Source organism: Tinamus guttatus, unplaced genomic scaffold (genome assembly GCF_059628265.1).
Source record: "Tinamus guttatus ecotype Peru unplaced genomic scaffold, ASM5962826v1 Tinamus_guttatus_pri_ptg000125l, whole genome shotgun sequence".
NCBI classification, from domain to species: Eukaryota; Metazoa; Chordata; class Aves; order Tinamiformes; family Tinamidae; genus Tinamus; species Tinamus guttatus.
Genome location: NW_028288659.1, coordinates 5,722,083 through 5,739,025, shown reverse-complemented (window position 1 = coordinate 5,739,025; position 16,943 = coordinate 5,722,083). Strand labels below are relative to the sequence as shown.

The window sequence follows — 16,943 nt, the reverse complement described above, 5'->3', positions numbered from 1 at the left end:
AGAAAGAGATCGATGCTACTGCAGTTTTAGAAGCCTTTCTCAGTATCGACAGAAGCTTTAATTCTAGTTTTCCATTCACTTGCCTAGAATTTCAAGAAATACAAACAGCCTTAAGCAGCAGGGTTCATCTCAGGAATGTTTTGTACCACAACTTAAGAAAGACAGCATTTCACTTAGGCTTACAGGTTCAGACATCTAGAACAGAGATCTTCAGCCAACACACAATAACTTTCTTACTCTGGCCTGTTAACTTCTCGAACCCTTTGGACCATAACAAAAATGTCTAAGAAAAAAAAAGTAATGAAGGAAACAAACCTGGAAACAGACCAAAACCTCACTGCACAGAGTCTGCATCTCCACAAGCAAAACTCTATGGACCTCCAATTTGAAAAACAGATTGAAAACCATGAATGATAGACAACACCACTTTACATAGGAATAGCATTATTTCTTTTTTAACTACTTCTGAACATGTTTATGCAGGTACATACTTAGGACTAACACCTGTTTCTGTCAACATCTGGCACTGCTGCAAAACATAAGCCTTAATATGTCTGAAGATCTGTATATCCTGCAGATACCACTGCCAGAAATACGCTAGTAGGAGCAACAAGAAGAAAGCTTTATCTAAAAAGTGCAACTCCCCCATCCTCAAAACATAAATATAGCTGAAGAGGAAATAAATATTTATATCCTATAGCTAATATATATTTAGAACTGTGTTCCAGTTTCCCCCTTTAAGAAAATGAGGAAAATTAGGGGAAAAGAGGTAAACTGACTTGCCTTAGGCCACATAACAAGTTACTGAGAGAACCGCAATTTGAACAGATTCCCAATGCTGGGCTTGTTCTTCTAGATCATGTTGCCTCTCAAAGCAAATATCTTCTGAGAAAGGAAATTACAACTCAAGGGTTGTAGACCCCCTCTTGCTGTCACTTGTAGTTTGAAGCAGTTCATGTTCATTAAAGGTGACCTGCAAAGAAAAAAAAAATGGGCTTGTGCCCCCTTTTCTGTTTCTTTAGAATATATAAAGGAGGCCTGAAAGTTTTATTAAAAAAAAAAGCCTTAAAACTTTAATTTTTCTGAATGATTTTCTTTTTCCCCTCTTCTTATTTTACTAATAAAAACTCCAGTCCCAGATATACTGGACTCAAAGGAGAAATATTGAAGTCAGTGCATCATAAAAAAGTCAATAAAATGGAAGTAAAACAATTAAAGGAAGGGAATTATAATCAAGAAGTTGATTTTTTACATTTTCTTAAGTTTCAATTTCAGTGACATTTTGCAAAAAAAATAAGATGAAGTATTCCTAAGGGTTCAGCATTGCTTCTTAAGAAAACTCATAGAACAGGCCAGTAGCACTACATTACTTCAGTGTAACATCATCTCTGACAGCAAACACCATTAAAGAAATGCTCTCCCATCTCCTTTCCCAGGTCTCTGCTCCTCAACTGCAGTGAGGCCATCCTTTAAAAAACTATGGTGCAAAACCAGATCAATTCCATCCATGTGACCCATGGCTCAGTTACACAAGCACAGCTGCTTAGGCAACGAACTACTGCAGGAGGGCAAAGAACTTTCAAAACCACTTTTGCTGCCACAGAACTACCATCAGACTTTACCCCCAGAAGTACAGAGGCATTTTAGCAAACCAGACAATACGCTTTTCTCGTGAAAAAAAAAAAAAAAACCAACAACAACCCTCAAAAGTGAAAACAAAATAAGCAGATACAGGGAGAAGGAGAAGGGGAAGGGGAAGGGGAAGGGGAAGGGGAAGGAAAAAGAAGAGAAGGAAGGGAGGCAGGGAGGAAGGAAGAAATAAAGGAAGGGAGGAAGGGAGGAAGGAAGTTTTTCAGGCATTCTTCGTATACAAAGAAGCAAACAAAAACAAAATCAAAAGGAAAACCCCAATCAAAAAACAAAACAAAACAAAACAAAAAAAAACCAAAAAAAAACACCTTTCCAGGTCACCTTTAGCAAACTTAGGCAGATAATCTTAGTACGTGCCAAGACGTTGAAGTGAATTCAAAGGATTTTAAAAAATGAATATTCCTTATCTTCCAATATCTTTGTCTATTTTCTTTTTTGTTCAATTTGCTTTAGATTTTTTTTTATAACTGGTTTGACTTGCAATAGTTGGGATGAGAGTGTTATTCAGGAATCAGTAACCTGCTAGCTGCTGCCAAATTAAATTGAGCGGGACCTCTTTCTTGCAGCCCAAAACATATATTCCAACTTACACTGTTCACAGTCACCAAGTGCCAGAGAGATATTTCTAAACTTATTCATGCAGGCCGAAACTCAGGCCTTGAAAATAGTCATGCCTTTCAGGCATTAGTGTTAGTATTTAGTATTAGGTGTTAATATTTATAACCTCAGAAGTGTTAATTCAGCCTTCATTTAATTTTAACAAGAGTTCAAGTTACTCTGGTAGGTTACGGGTAGGTCAATATTTTTCCTTCTTAAGAAGTTTGTTTATTTACTTAACAGCACAAACTTAGGTGTAAAAGATCAGGTAATGGAGATATCTTTTTGGAAGGGGGGCTTATTACTGCACTAACTACTTTCCAGTATAAGTTGAATAAACAAGCAAAAGCTTCCAGTTTAGAAGGAAGACATTCGGCGAGTTCAGAAGAATATTCATTGAGGAATATTCACTTCCAAATTTCAGCAATGTAGATTATATGTAATAGCCTATCCCTACCAGATGAAAAAAAAATCGATACTACAAGTTATATCATTATTTCTAGGCAGATACAAATTCACTAAGGAAAGCAACTCTCTTTTTGGACATTCTCACACATACATAATTCCAAACCTAAATCATGCGCTGACATCTCAAGTGCATCAACCCTAAGCAACATCTGCTCTTTTTCCTGGCTTCTATCAACGGTTACCTCTGAGGCAAACAAAACCATGTGGTAACTACTTCTCAGGTTATTCCCCGCTATCTCCTATCTTTCTCCTCCCCGTTTTCCTTTTGCCAAGTTTTGCCACGGGTGGTAGGTGCAGTTCAGCCGCTTTTCCCCGCAGAAGAGGGTATTTTTGTCAGCGACTGTGCATGCACTGCGCAAGCCAACCATGAGAGAGGCACAGCCCTCTTAGCCTGGAACGGGCGCACTTCGACCGCCTCCGTACACGGGAAGTGGTTACCGAGCATGTCTCTAATCACAAGCAGCACTCGTTGCATAGAAGAGGAACACGCTGACCACATCCCGATCCAGCTGGGTACAAAAATAACCCAGGGCTTTCCAAGTTGGAGCTAGGCTCACCTTGGAAGCAGCGGGTCTGCAGGGCAGAGCTCTCCCCTCGGGTTGGGACGCTGCCTGAGGAGACTCCTCGAGGTTGAGGGACCTCTGCCTTCTCCTCAGGCGAGTGGTTCTCACACATTTGTAGTTAGAGCTAGCTCAGAACCCTGCGGTGTAGCACAAATTCCTGTACTGACATCCAACAGCTGCTTAGAAAACGTTGAATTGCTCTTCATTTCTATGACGACTTTTAAAAATTTCAGCTCAGTAAGTGGTAAAGATACAAGAAGTGTTCTCACTCTCAAAATGTTGCTCTCTTTTGGACACAGACATTGGGAGAGTAAGGACCTGGAATAAAATGCATCACAGGTTCAATACGTTGTGGCAACTCTAGTGTTTCACCCACACTCTTCTACCTCCACTCACATTTTTTGGCTTTGCACAACTTTGATTTTTTTAAATCTTAAATTCCTAAATATTCTGGTTTGTCAAACTTTTAATCTTATTCATATTTAGCATTTACTACCATCTCTTGGACTTGAAACGCCCTTCCACTCAATTCTTATAAATATAATTACATTTTATTTTTGTAACATCAAATCATTTTGCCAAATCTCTCAATGAATCATAACGTAATAAAGCTAGAAAAGATCTGTTCTCTCAAAGTATGCATATCCTAATTGTCCGATACCCATAAGGATTACCTTGAGGAATATCACAGCTGCATTTCAAGCTCATTTAGTTATTTTCTGCTGGAATGTTTCCTATGCCAATAGGCAGCATAAAAATCTTTAATATTCTCTTTACTGCTAGCCAGAAAAGTCCTTGTGGGACATATACGGGGGAGTTTTACATGTTCTTTCTGCTTACTTCTTTTGCTACTGAAGTTTGAGCAGTAATTGCTAGAAAGCACAGCTGTAAGTAGGGTACTGAACTGCCAAAATCCGGCTCAGATAAAACAAACATGATTTTAGATGGAAACACTTCAATCCATTACAGTTATTCTTCTCACCCCACAACCCCAGGCTACATGATATGCCATTTACTCCTGCTGTTTAAATTACATATGCTAAAAACTACTTTAGCATCATTACTGTTTCGAACCTGAAGCAAATAAGATTTGAATTTGAAAGTCGTCTTTTTGTAAAGTCTCTCTTGAACTGAAATGTGCCGGTCCTTCCTGATAAGGCGGCACACATAAGGCTAATTACAAAAATGCACCACTTTTTCTAAGCTACCATAATGCTTGCACAGTACCTCTGCCTTATCTCCAGTTCATATTTCTTTAAACTCATGATAAAGACACCAAGTCATAAGAGGCACATGAAACAGAAAAAAAAAAAAAAAAAACAAGGATAAAGCATTTCAATAGAAAATTTATACAGGAAACCCATCCTTGGATAAAATTTTGACAGAAACTGCTTGATCTCTGGTGAAGTATTTTCTGCAGTATCTTTTACACTTTTAATTCTTCCTATCTTGCTATGGGCAATTCTTCTTTTCTCCCTTCTTCCCTTTCAAGGCAAAACAAGACAGACAGATGAGAGGGACGTGGCATCTTTCTACTCATAATATTCTGTCTTGAATACAACACTGATCAGTTAAACTATCACTGAGTCAACGCTGGCACCTCACAACCAACAGGTTTATGAAGTGGTACAGCTCTTTTTATGGTGCCGATGCCAATCAAAATACAAAGAGATTTCTCAAACTCTCTTTATTAACACACCAACCTAAATCTATTAAAACAGAACCGTAAGGAGTTCCTCTCCAGGGTGTAAGGTATGTGTTCACTTAGTGGGCATCTGCTAAAATTACCATCTCCATGTAAAAAAAAGAATAATAAAAAAATAACTGCAGGAAGCACTCAGCCAAAGGACTTAGCTGAACAACACACAAGCTTTCTGAGGGGTTGGTTTGCTGGTTTCTTTTGTCGGGGAGAGATAGAAACAAAGCATGGAGTGGAAGGGTAACACAAAAGTCAGGGAAGGAAACCTACAGAAAGACACAGCTTCCCTGGCATTTGCTGACACCATTCAGTATAACAACTGATAACTCTAGATCAGCTACTGAAATAGATGAAATCTCTCCAGATTGCTCTCCAGCAGATCAAGATAAACAAGAAGAGCTCTTCCTCAGTTGTGACAAAGTGCCCAGGTTATCCTGACTTCATTGAGTTTTGGTTGATGCCGAATAACTCATTCATACTCTTACATCCCAGAGAGGTACACCCAATTTTACACAGTTAAGACCAACAGCAAAACCTAAAGTATGAATACAAAGAGCCCTTTTTCCACCTCCTATTCCTTATCCAAATCTCAAAGGCCTAAATTCCCTGACTTTTACAGACTGTTGAAAGAATTTCTAGAGGGAAAAGTAACCAAAACCAAGCCAAGTAATTCTACAACCACTCTCCCAAGTACTATCTTAGAAGACTTGTTATGTAACTAAGCTGTATGATATGGCAGTCTCAATATAAAAGAAGTTCATGACCACTTCTGTGCAACAGAGTTATTTGTTATCTTGTTTCTCTTACTAATTAAAATCACTAGAAAAGCGATTATGATCACATTTTCAGTACAACAATAACTACTTATCACCTCAACTTTAATGGGAAGGTACTGGGAAACTTGGTTAAATCTTGCAACCATCTCCACAAATCAGGTATTTTCCTCCACCCAGAAGAAAACACAAACAAAATAATTCCAATCTATTCCACATTAAGAGACTCCTAAACAGATTTCAGTTTTGGTTAAGGTTCATCACTTCTCAGCAGTCCAACTGCCATCTGCCCTAGAAACTAAAGACAGTTAAATGAATTGCTTTGGAGACATAAGTTTAAGTCTTCTCCCTCTGGTTGGGAGAAGATGACAAAATTTATGTCTTTAATAGTCAGAAAGCTAATATGAATATGTCTGAGTACATTTATCCATTCTTGAAAGGCAACTTATGTGTAAGCATAAATTTCAACTAAACTTTGAAATAGAGACTACACAGTATAAGCAGCTCTAAAAACCTTTCCAAAACAAATCAGATCAAAATCAATCATACACTCCAAACGAACAAAAGAGACATTCAAAAAATAAAAGTTCTCAAAGACAACTATCCAAGTACTAGGGAATTTCTGTAAAATTAATGCAACCCTGATGAAGCAATCTTTTGGGACGTATTATGAAGAAAGCAAACATACAAAGAGGCTTACTCAGATGCATTAAGTTCCTGGATTTTAATTAAAACATTACAAGTGAAGAGATGCTTGTTTTCCTTTTATTAGCGCAAAATGGCAGGCAGTATTTTCACCACAGATATTGCTAAACTGTGGTCCTACACAGACACAATTATTCATTTGATACTGCTCCTACACTCTGGAGCACTCTGCTCCTGAAAACCATCAGAAAAATTAAAAAAAAAAAAAAAAAGGAAAAGATATTACTATTTTTCCAGACAGGCAGCTTTTGTTGTTATGAGATCACTGTTACTTGACTACAAAAGAAAGAAGTGGCAATCTACAAAATACACAATATACTACCTTCTTCAATGGAAATTTGAGCCTTTTGTCTGATAACTGCACTCCAGCTAAATACTGGAATTTAAAAATAAAAATAAAATTGATTTAACTAGAGGTTTCCATTTTACATTGAGAGCACTTGCATGGCATTACTCTGGCCACTACTGCAGAGTGCTGAAAGTGTTTGTCCAGTCCCAAATCTAGCAATTTGTATTGACATCACTGTCACCCTCAAAACTAGCAGCAGTTTAGACTTTCCTACCCTTCTTCCTCACAAGCATTTTAATTGATTTTAATTAATTGCCTAGAATCATTATTCCATATGATGACTAGATAATTGAAGGCTTTTTCTGTATATGAACAGTAAAAGACATGAAACAAGAAGTCAAAGACATGTATACACATCCCAAAGATGTTAATTTGATTACATGTTAATGCACTTACCTGATTTGATTTTTCTACTGTGCTACTGGGAACCTCTGTGGTATCCTTCACAAAAAAGTTATCTATGATGTGTCTCTCTGCACATTCCTGTCCACAAATAGGACAGCGGATAACACCAACTGGAGGGGGAAAAAGATTAAACTGATTATGTTTGAGCACCTTAAAATATTCACCAAACAACTTCAAAGACAGTTTGTAAGGATAAATATTCTGAAAGAAAATATTACTATTTTCCTGTCAATAACATCCAACTGAAGCAAAGCTAAATCTCATGTATCATCAAAATAACCTTTTGCTTATTATTTCCTCATCATATATTATTTTAACCAAGACCTAGCATCTATTTGCTTTAGTCCTACGTACATTTGGACTTACTCTTATCTTACAGATAAGAATATCTATATATAATCCTTTCTAACTCTTTTTTTTTTCTAAAGAGAATGTCTTCCCATTGGCAATCTGTTGTCATAGAATGGATTAAAGTAAGCATTAATAAATACGGGGTATTAATTAGTGACATCCAGCAGTATTACACACAGAAACGTGTATGTGTGTGCGCACGCACACACACACACACACACCAGCAATGCAACACGACTGACTTTAGACAATAAATTTAACTGGTACTCTAAATGACCTAGTCAACAAGGCAAGTTTTATAACAGAGGAATAGGAGAGAGAGGATTATCATAGTGTCTACCTTCATAAAAAGCAAGAGAAAGCAAGCGATAGAGAAATAAATAAGCAAAGCCTTTTACCTCCAATCCCTAGCAAGACCTCATGGGGAGCAATTAAAACGAGGGTACTAACCACAGCTTGGACTCCAGATTGAAGAAAGGAGTGTATCGTCAGGCCCACAACCAGAAATTCAAAGGTTAAAATTAAGATTTCAGAGAGGAAACAACAAGATTAAGTGTCAAAACACGGGTCTCGGTGGTGAAGAGACCAGACTGACATGGAAGGGATCTGCAGAAACACTTAAAAATAGATACCTTTCCCGGATTCAGACTGTGTGTCTTATGAGCACTAGAGCTGGCTTGTTGTCTAAGAAAATCTCTAAAATGTTGGCATTAATGTCTTGCTTAGAAGAAAATATATATATAATGTGTATATATATATATATATATGTCCTCTCACTAGTGTCATTGTTACCAGAAACAAAAAATATTAAGTTTGGCTGAAATAATCACTTAGTCCCAGGGAGTCATCATTTGAGGCCTAATGTAGTGATGTCAGTGCACAGCAAAACAGAAACTCAGAAAACAGAAAACCAAACTGAGAGCGGCTTTTGTTCTGTAATGGTAAGCAATCTGAAGGAGATGTGTAGCACTGTTTCAACCCGGTAACCATAACACCAGAACATAAATTAGTGTTTCATTTTACTAAGTTTACATGACTTTAATTTTGTTCCCATTTCACTTTTGGCGTGAAACATGTAAACAGAGAAACTATTAAATATTTCATTTCTGCAAGTGAACTGAACTCTTTATTGTTAGTGCTTAACATGAGTTACGTAAAATTTTCATATTGTTCTTTCTATCAATGTTAGAGATGTTTCTAGTCAATCCACTATAAGATAATCTTTTATTAAAAAGTTCTTTTTTTTTCCTCTCTAAATTAGGTTTCCTTGCTTGAGATTTAGCCAAAAACTTCCACTTTTATACAAGACATTTCACTTTCATCTGTAAGGTTATAATAATGTGAAGACTGTTTTTATTATAATTTTCATTCTGCCAATTTGTGTTTCAGTGCATATCTATGGAGCTTCCTTTTATATATATATTCAATATTTTGTCTAAAATAATCTCCATTTTTATTTATCTATCAACACAAAGTATAATTAAGAAATCCAATTCCAGTAGGTCAGGTATCTAAGAACTCCAAGTACTGAATTTCTCCATTTATTAAGCAAATCACTTTACCACAGGAGTGAATAAATTCTATAATATTCAAGCTACTCCAGACTGTATTTTTCCCACATTTTTCAGCAGTACTTATTTGAAACGACCCTTTTCCCCTCTTGCTCATTCCTGACCCCAGCTCTGCTTTGCAAGTGACTGTGTTAGTCTCTGCCCGTGTTTGGAAGTGGGGTGGAGACAGGGAATCAGACTGGCTAACTGATCCAGGCAAGGATATATTTCTCCTGCTCTTCCAAGCTTCCTCTTCAGCACCCTCGTCTGCTTCACTGGCCAAGTGCACAACTGCTTACGCTGAGGTAATACGAGAGGAGCATGAGGCCAGTGTCACTGAGGGTTAAATATGGAACCACTGTCTTTGAAACAGATGAATGGCACAAAGTTGAATTCATATCCCAGATCCTGAGCAAAGATTCAGCCAAGAAATGTGTTTTAGGGGTCCTTATCTGGTACTACTGTTGTATCTAAGCCTCTTTCAGTAATGCACTAAACAGTATAACCCTGTGTTGGTCATTTCCTCTCACTCCCTAAATGGGAAACAGTTGATGAAAGTAGAGTGTTTCACACTATTTTTCTCAGATGTGTGTTGCACTTGAAACAAAAAGGTCATGGCAAACTTGATGAATTCCTGCAAGTTCACTTCATAATTTGAATCTACCTCTTCTACAGACAGTCTTACACGAATAAGCAGTGCAACACCAGTGGTATTTCTAGCCACACCATCTGTGGACAAGTGACACATTGGAGTGCACCACTTACTTAATCATTACACATGCCAGGGGTATGCAAGGAGGAGGCAGGAATTACCCAGAATCCATATGACTAAGACAACACCAAGTTACTGGGAAGGAAAAACGATGATTTTATTCAGAATTCAGAGCTTCCTGTGGGAAACCAGAGGCAGAAGAGGAAAGACAACGACTGCTCTGGAATTAAATAGAAACGTGGGAGAAACACACAAACAATGCACACTGATTATATTCCAGTAAGGGCAAACTCTAATTTAGCAGAACTCATGGACAAACATATCTGTTCAATTTTAATACTTCTACTGGCATTATGAGGGTTACCTGAGGTAATTAAGGACTTCGTTTTACTCAGAAATAGCCATTTTGAAAAAAAAATCTACCTTGAAATATTAGTTACGCAACACAGTTTTTAACTTAAAATGGTAAAACTACACAGGCAAAGCAAAGCTGTTTTCAGCCATATATATATATATATTACAGTTGCCAAACTTTCACAGATCTGACTGGAATTAAGTCAATATGTCAATTCATATTATTTATTCTGCTTAGAGCCCAAAAAGCATCACCACAACCCTAACAGCACATATCAGAGGAGGCCAAGCTGCAGTTCATTATAAGTCAGAAATAACCCAAATGGGAGCAAGAAAATCAATGGATTTATTCAGTATCTAATTCTGAAGATGACACAATAATATTTTTTTTTCATGTGCAGAATCCTCTCTTAGAATAGTATTTGGTCCAGTAGCATGGGTATTACAGAACTATTTTTTTTAAGCCAAATACTTCTCACACTAGGATTATGAATAATACAATAAATAAACTAGGATTGTGATTTAGCTGATAAAAAGAACAGAGCAAAAGATACCGATTCGCATGCAACTCAAAAGAATTTATACGGAGAATATAGCACTCTGTAGTGCTCCAGCCTTATAAAGATCTAGGAGATACATAACTTCATGCCAAACACAACTCCTCTACCACTTCAGAACATTACTATAGAAATCGCAGTCTTCATTGTTTTCCCAGGAAAATGGATGTGGAGGAGAACTGAGATAGTGCCACCACCCTCAAACTAGTCTAGATGATGCTGTATATTAGGGTAGAATAAAGAGAAAAAACATTTGTTACAGGTATTAGGAAAATCCAAACAGATGCTTGCTGAAACTTAACTGTTCCATATCAACAATAAAAAATGCAAAGAGTTAGAATGAATGCCATTCATAATGGCATTCAGAATGACGCGAAAGTTTAAATAAGTTCCTACTATCTCCAAGTATACTATTTATAATATATATTGTGTGCTTGGTTTGATGAGTGAATCAAACCACACTTCGAGAATTATTTTGTTTCATCCAGCTTTCCTGCATAAAAAGTCTCAACTCAGACCATGGTCAGATATCCTCTTCTAGATCCTGTTGTTGTAGCAACAAAACAGTACAGTGGGCACTATAAATATTACTTTTCTCCTCCACTAGATCATAGGAGGGTTTTTTGTTTGTTTTACTGAAAGAAACCAGCCGGGCTGATCTGAACAGTAATAACTGATAATGAGTGTTAAGCCGGATGAATCTGAGGCAAACACAGCAGTGCACATGCAAAGCCAGGTACGGTAGCAAGCAGCCAACTCAGTAACTTTTCTGAACAACAAAAAGGACAGTTATCTTTTCTGAAGATTCTCCTGCTTGCAATTCAGCAAAGATGTACAATTAATTACATGCAGAAGAAGGAATGCAATAGAGAGGTAAGTTTTATATAATACAGCCTCAGCTTCTTATTACATTCCATGGGTGTGCCTGTTTTTAATGTTCATTTTCCCCATAAACATTTAGTTACCCTTTAAACTGCTTTTTATGCATTCACAGAATATAATTCCTAAATTAATCTCTGAAATAATTAACACTTCCTCCACTAAGACTCTCTACAAGACTTTTGCAGTGCTATGATGAATTAAACTAATTTTTTTAATTTTACTGTTAAGATTTGGAAGCAAGTGTGCAATAGCTTTTTCTAATCATGCCTTAATTATATTGCCAATACTTCCCTTCAGCTTCAAGACACTTCCTTTCTGAACTGTGCCACAATTTACTTCAGTGCTTTCATGGCTAAGAACTGCAGGTACTGTACTGTGGTCTGCTCAAGAATATTCAAATTCTTAATAGCAAGTTATTAAAAGCCATTTAGTTGATTTTTCTTATATAAACTGGTAAGGAAAGTAAACCATCCCCTATTGAAACTACTAGAGAAGCATATTGTGCTATCAACACAGTACCAACAAACACTATGTTACTACTTTAAAGGAAGAATAATCCCCAAACTATTTTGGTGCTTATTCCTCATAAGAATATGCACTGATTTCCATAGAAGGAATTAGGGAAGAAAAATAAGACAAAAATTTGCAGCACAAAACATGATCAATATACATACTGTACAGTATTTTGTAAACTTTCACTAACCCCAAAATTGCAATTGGTAGTTGCATATTATTCACATATATTCTGAATTAAAAAAAAAAAAAAACACGAGTACAAAAACATCTGTGCAGGATGTTTTTCACACTTTCCCAACATCATCTTAAGCATCTACACCTTGCAGTTTTAAGAAAATAAACACCACGGAGGATCCAACCAGAGGAGACTCCAGCACACCAGAAGAGCTACAGAGGCTGTGAAATCAGGGGTCTTCAGAGAGAAAACTTCCATTTTTGGCTGGACTGTAGTCAAAAAGACAGTCCTGCCCTTACTACCTGTTTGCTTCAAATCCTACTGGTCCCTCTCAACCTTGTGTCAAACTTCAGTCGGTTGCCACCCAATTCACCATCTTTTCTTTCAATTAAGAAAATCTACTCTACATAACATCATTCACTCTGGCAGTAACAAGAAACACACTTTCTGGTGCTTCCCATTATCCGTACCAAGAGCACAGAACTCCATCCACCACTTCACCTCCCTGAATTAAGCACTCTGACATCTCCAAAAGAATAACACTGCAAAGGTTATTTAAAAGGCATTAAAATGCATTCAGCTGAGCACATCCCCACTTTACATAGGCTTGCTGTTTTCAAAGTCAGGAAACCTAACAAGGACTGCACAGTTTGCACTCTGTTAATAACTGGTTATCACTTCCAAGTCTCTTCATTCAAAGGTATAAAACAATCCAAGAATAAATAATCTACTGCTGACCCAGAAAAAAAAAAGTCTGTTTCTCCTCCTGTCTTTGTACACTGATGCAAGCAAAGGGAGAACCTAAAACATATACCCAAAATTTGGTCTGCAGTCCTTTAAGCTGTAAGAAGAATTAATTGTATTTTCAAATGTTCATGCAATGCTAGTGTTTATCATTAAATTATTGAAGAAAGTAAGATTTTAAAAGCATACATTCTTGTTTATTCCTCCTCAGAGGAATCAAGTTCACAAGTCAGTATTTATTTTTTGCCAAAATAACCCCATTAAAAATTTTCTGTTTTAATGGAACAAGCATTGGTGGAGTGCTTTGGCGGGCAGGTAAAAAACTTATTTATTATTTAATTGGAGAGGAGTTCCATAACCAGCAACATTATTATTGTGACAATGAAAAGGCAACATTAAGTGATAAGATCCTGTTTTCATCTAGTTCCTCTACGAGGAGAGGTGTTCATGCAGCTAATAGTGAGCTGGATCAAGAGTGTGCGGCAAGGAGGGAGAAAGATCACTCTTTATGTAAATATAAATGGAGGGTACTACTATAAAGTAATTGGGTGCAATTTTTAAAAAAATCTAAAACTTGCATTTTGCCTCTGCTCGAATCAGGTCTGGACACTGCACTGCTATATTAGAAGAGGGGGGCTTAACAGTTGCCTTTCATCACTACATTAAATACAAAAAAAAAATTACCTCTTGTGAAAGACAGCTCCCTTTAAACAGAGTACTTGGAAGCAACTGGTGACTAATTTTCCTTAATATGAAATAGCCATTGCTGAATAAATTAATTAGGTCTGTGAAGCTTAATAGGGTGATTATTTTCTCCTTGACTTTAAGAAAAGCCTGGTTTGAAATTTTAACTATCATAATTTCAGAACAGAAAATAGAGTCTCACGTACAGCTAAAATTTTAAGAAATGATCAGGCTAGTTAACATTGTCAGTATTTTAGAAACTAAAGACTGTATGAACTGTAAGATTTATAGCAATAACTACACAGAAAATTGGGATTTTTCAATTATAACCTACAGGATCCTTTTCTCCTCTCTTTGTTTGTGTACACGCCATTAATATGTGCAAGGTTTTTCATTAAAAATGCATGGGGTTGAGGGTAAGCAGGTTATATTTACATAGATCATGTGTGGGGGTTTTTTTCTGTTAAAAACCAAACATTTGAAATACTTAATTCAAGGGAGGATATTACATGCAATAACGTCTGAATAAATTTTCAAAGTAATTACTGCTTTCCTCTCGTTTCTCATTAAGTCAATGCCGGTGCTGCAGAACTGGCAACTGCCTCAAACCGGTTTGTTCCAGAAAAAGCTGCTTCTATCTAGCGGTGACAGCCTGCGGCTGCCAGCCGGGTTGAGGCAGGTTAAACCAACACGCAAACCCCTCGCGCGGGGAAGCCGCCGCTTTCCGCCAGGACACAGACACCCCAAACCGCCACAGACCCAGCGAGGAGGTTTATTAAAATCCACACGCTCGATTTATCACCCTTTAAGATGTAAATAGATAAAAGGGAGACAAAGAGGGAGCCATGATCCCCCCTCCGCAAGAGTGTTGCAGGCCAGCACGCAGGCTGCAGCGCGTTGACTTTCTTGGAAAGCGCTGCAGAGCTGAATTAAAATGTTTCAGCAGCTCTGTGAAATGGGTTGTTGTTTTTGCCCTACATGCCCAGTCGTCCAGCATTTCAGAGATCACACAACAGGCTTTGTCAAGCAATGTATTCTGCAAGGGTCTGGCTCTCCGGTCATTTTCTGAATACCTGAAGAAATTCTTCAGAAAGGAGACTTTAATGTCCACATCTACGATGGTCCAGTGCATTTCCTTTGACAACACAATTATAAAAAGTGTCATAGTGATAACAAAGGGAAACACTGCTATTGTGGTGCAGACAATATTTAAGTGCAAGATGATGAATATAAAACCACCTCATTGCTTTGAATGGAACATGCTTAAATGAGGCTGCAGAAGCTGCCGACAATTATGCCAATTGTCAGTGCTGAATGCGACGAGCATTTCTTTCATCAAAATTTAAATACATTCTTTCAAGTCCTGAAATTGTCAAGTATTTCCAGCTTCTATTTGGAAGTATGGAATGAATTCAAGCACATGCGATGAAGTTGTATGCAAGGATTTTTACGATGCAGTGACATTCATGCATTGTTTTCTCAGAGCAACGTAGTATTTTATTTCTCAAGCTGCTAACGTTTTGAAAGTGGTTTTAGCACTGCTGAGATATATACATACTACTGAAATTCTATTTGGCAGACACTCTAAATTCCCATCAATGGTGCTTCAGTCCATTTTATGCATGTGCTTCTTGAGCAAAAATTAATACCTTTCTCCCTCAAAAGCAAGATGCAGGCATGTTGCTATTAGTACGTAAAAAATAGCAGCACTGAGATAAACATATACGGTTGCCAAAAATTAGTAAGGAGATGGATCTCTCATTGAAGCTCTGAGCAGGACAATTAGTCACTTCTTTTTGGCAAGAAATTTTTTAGTCTGGTCTTCGTCATTTGAAATTCTAATCTCCTACTGCTGGTTGACTGTTCAGTAGTTGCAGAGCAATGCATCTGTTATCAGAAATGATAGTTACAGAAAAGTAAATACAAATAGAAATGACACTGAGATCCAGTCCCTAGCAAAAAAAAAAAAAAAAAACAAAACAAAAAAACATAAACAAACATTGAACAATCACCCCAGTCTTTCTGAAAATCATTGAAGGAATTGGCTCTATTCAACCCTGTGCTGAGAAGATGAAAATTATGTTCCAAGATAGGACACTACTGCTCTGCTCGCCTCTTCCCTTTCTCCCTTGCAATCTTCTCATTTATAGTCTCCTCTCATTTTCAGGATGGCCCTGTTAGATACCCAGAATGTGTCTATGAGGACTTGGGAGACCAGACTCCCTTTTCAGGCCACACACATCTGGTGCATAACAGAGGTATCTGATCTGAGAGGGATTATCTTGCTTTCCAGTTACTATTCCAAAAGAAAGCAGGTCTCCTATGGACTCTGCAGGGTATGTGCCAGCCCTCTTTTGAGTATCATACACTGTAAGAAGTCCAAAAATGGCACAAGACTCTCCAGCTTGGGCAGCTGAATCTCACCTTATTTGTCTAGCTTTGCTGTTAGAGCTTCTGCATGTGATTTAAAATTTCTGGATGAAAGTACAACTGAAAGGCATGTAGAAGTTCGCTTAAATAGTACCTGAAAAACTTGCAGTCTGCAGCTCTAAAGGAAAACAGCTATAATGGAAGTCACCATCAGCTTCATCTAGAAATTTTATATAGGGAGCAGATGCTCAAGAGTAAATAGAGATAATGTGCTAATTTAGAGTAATGGACCTTGCTTAGGATTTTTGTTTTGTTTTGTTTTTTGAATGAGGGAAGAAAAAGAGAAGATAGGCTGATGTAAAGAACTAGAATTTATGCTGATTAGTATCTCTCCAATATAGCCTTCAATGACGACAGGGTAATGGCATGTTCATCACACGAACACTGGGTCAAGGATTTAAATCCCTAGCAGTGAGAGAGATAGTTTTAATATGCATTTATGAATAAATGCTGAATATAAACGTACACTTTTCCTTTCAAACACTTCCATGATTAACAGGAATATTATAGTGATTTCAAGATTCTTTTTCATATAATGCTTGCAGCGGAGATAGTAAAAGGAGCAAACAATATTTTACAAAAATCCTCACTCTGATAAGTGTCGTCAGTAATAGGAAGAAGAAGAATGCTTCTTCCAGAAATTTCAGGAACTTCTAACCAGTTCCATCAGAGAGATTGGAGTGCTCTGTAAGAAGGTACTAATGGAACAGAAGGAAAAAAATGAAGCTATTTTATTTATTATAAAAGAACAACCCAAATTTAGTGTAGTCAGACTACTA

At 37.2% G+C, this 16,943-nt stretch overlaps 1 protein-coding gene across 2 annotated transcripts in view; it reads right to left on the bottom strand.

Annotated features, from left to right (window-relative positions):
- TRIM24 (tripartite motif containing 24) overlaps positions 1 to 16,943 on the bottom strand; it is a 56,433-nt gene that overhangs the window by 23,713 nt on the left and 15,777 nt on the right. For both annotated transcript variants that reach the window (XM_088521612.1, XM_088521613.1), the window contains exon 2: positions 7,201 to 7,319. In XM_088521612.1, the coding sequence (XP_088377738.1) occupies positions 7,201 to 7,319 (119 nt within the window). The remainder of the gene's footprint in view (positions 1 to 7,200; positions 7,320 to 16,943) is intronic.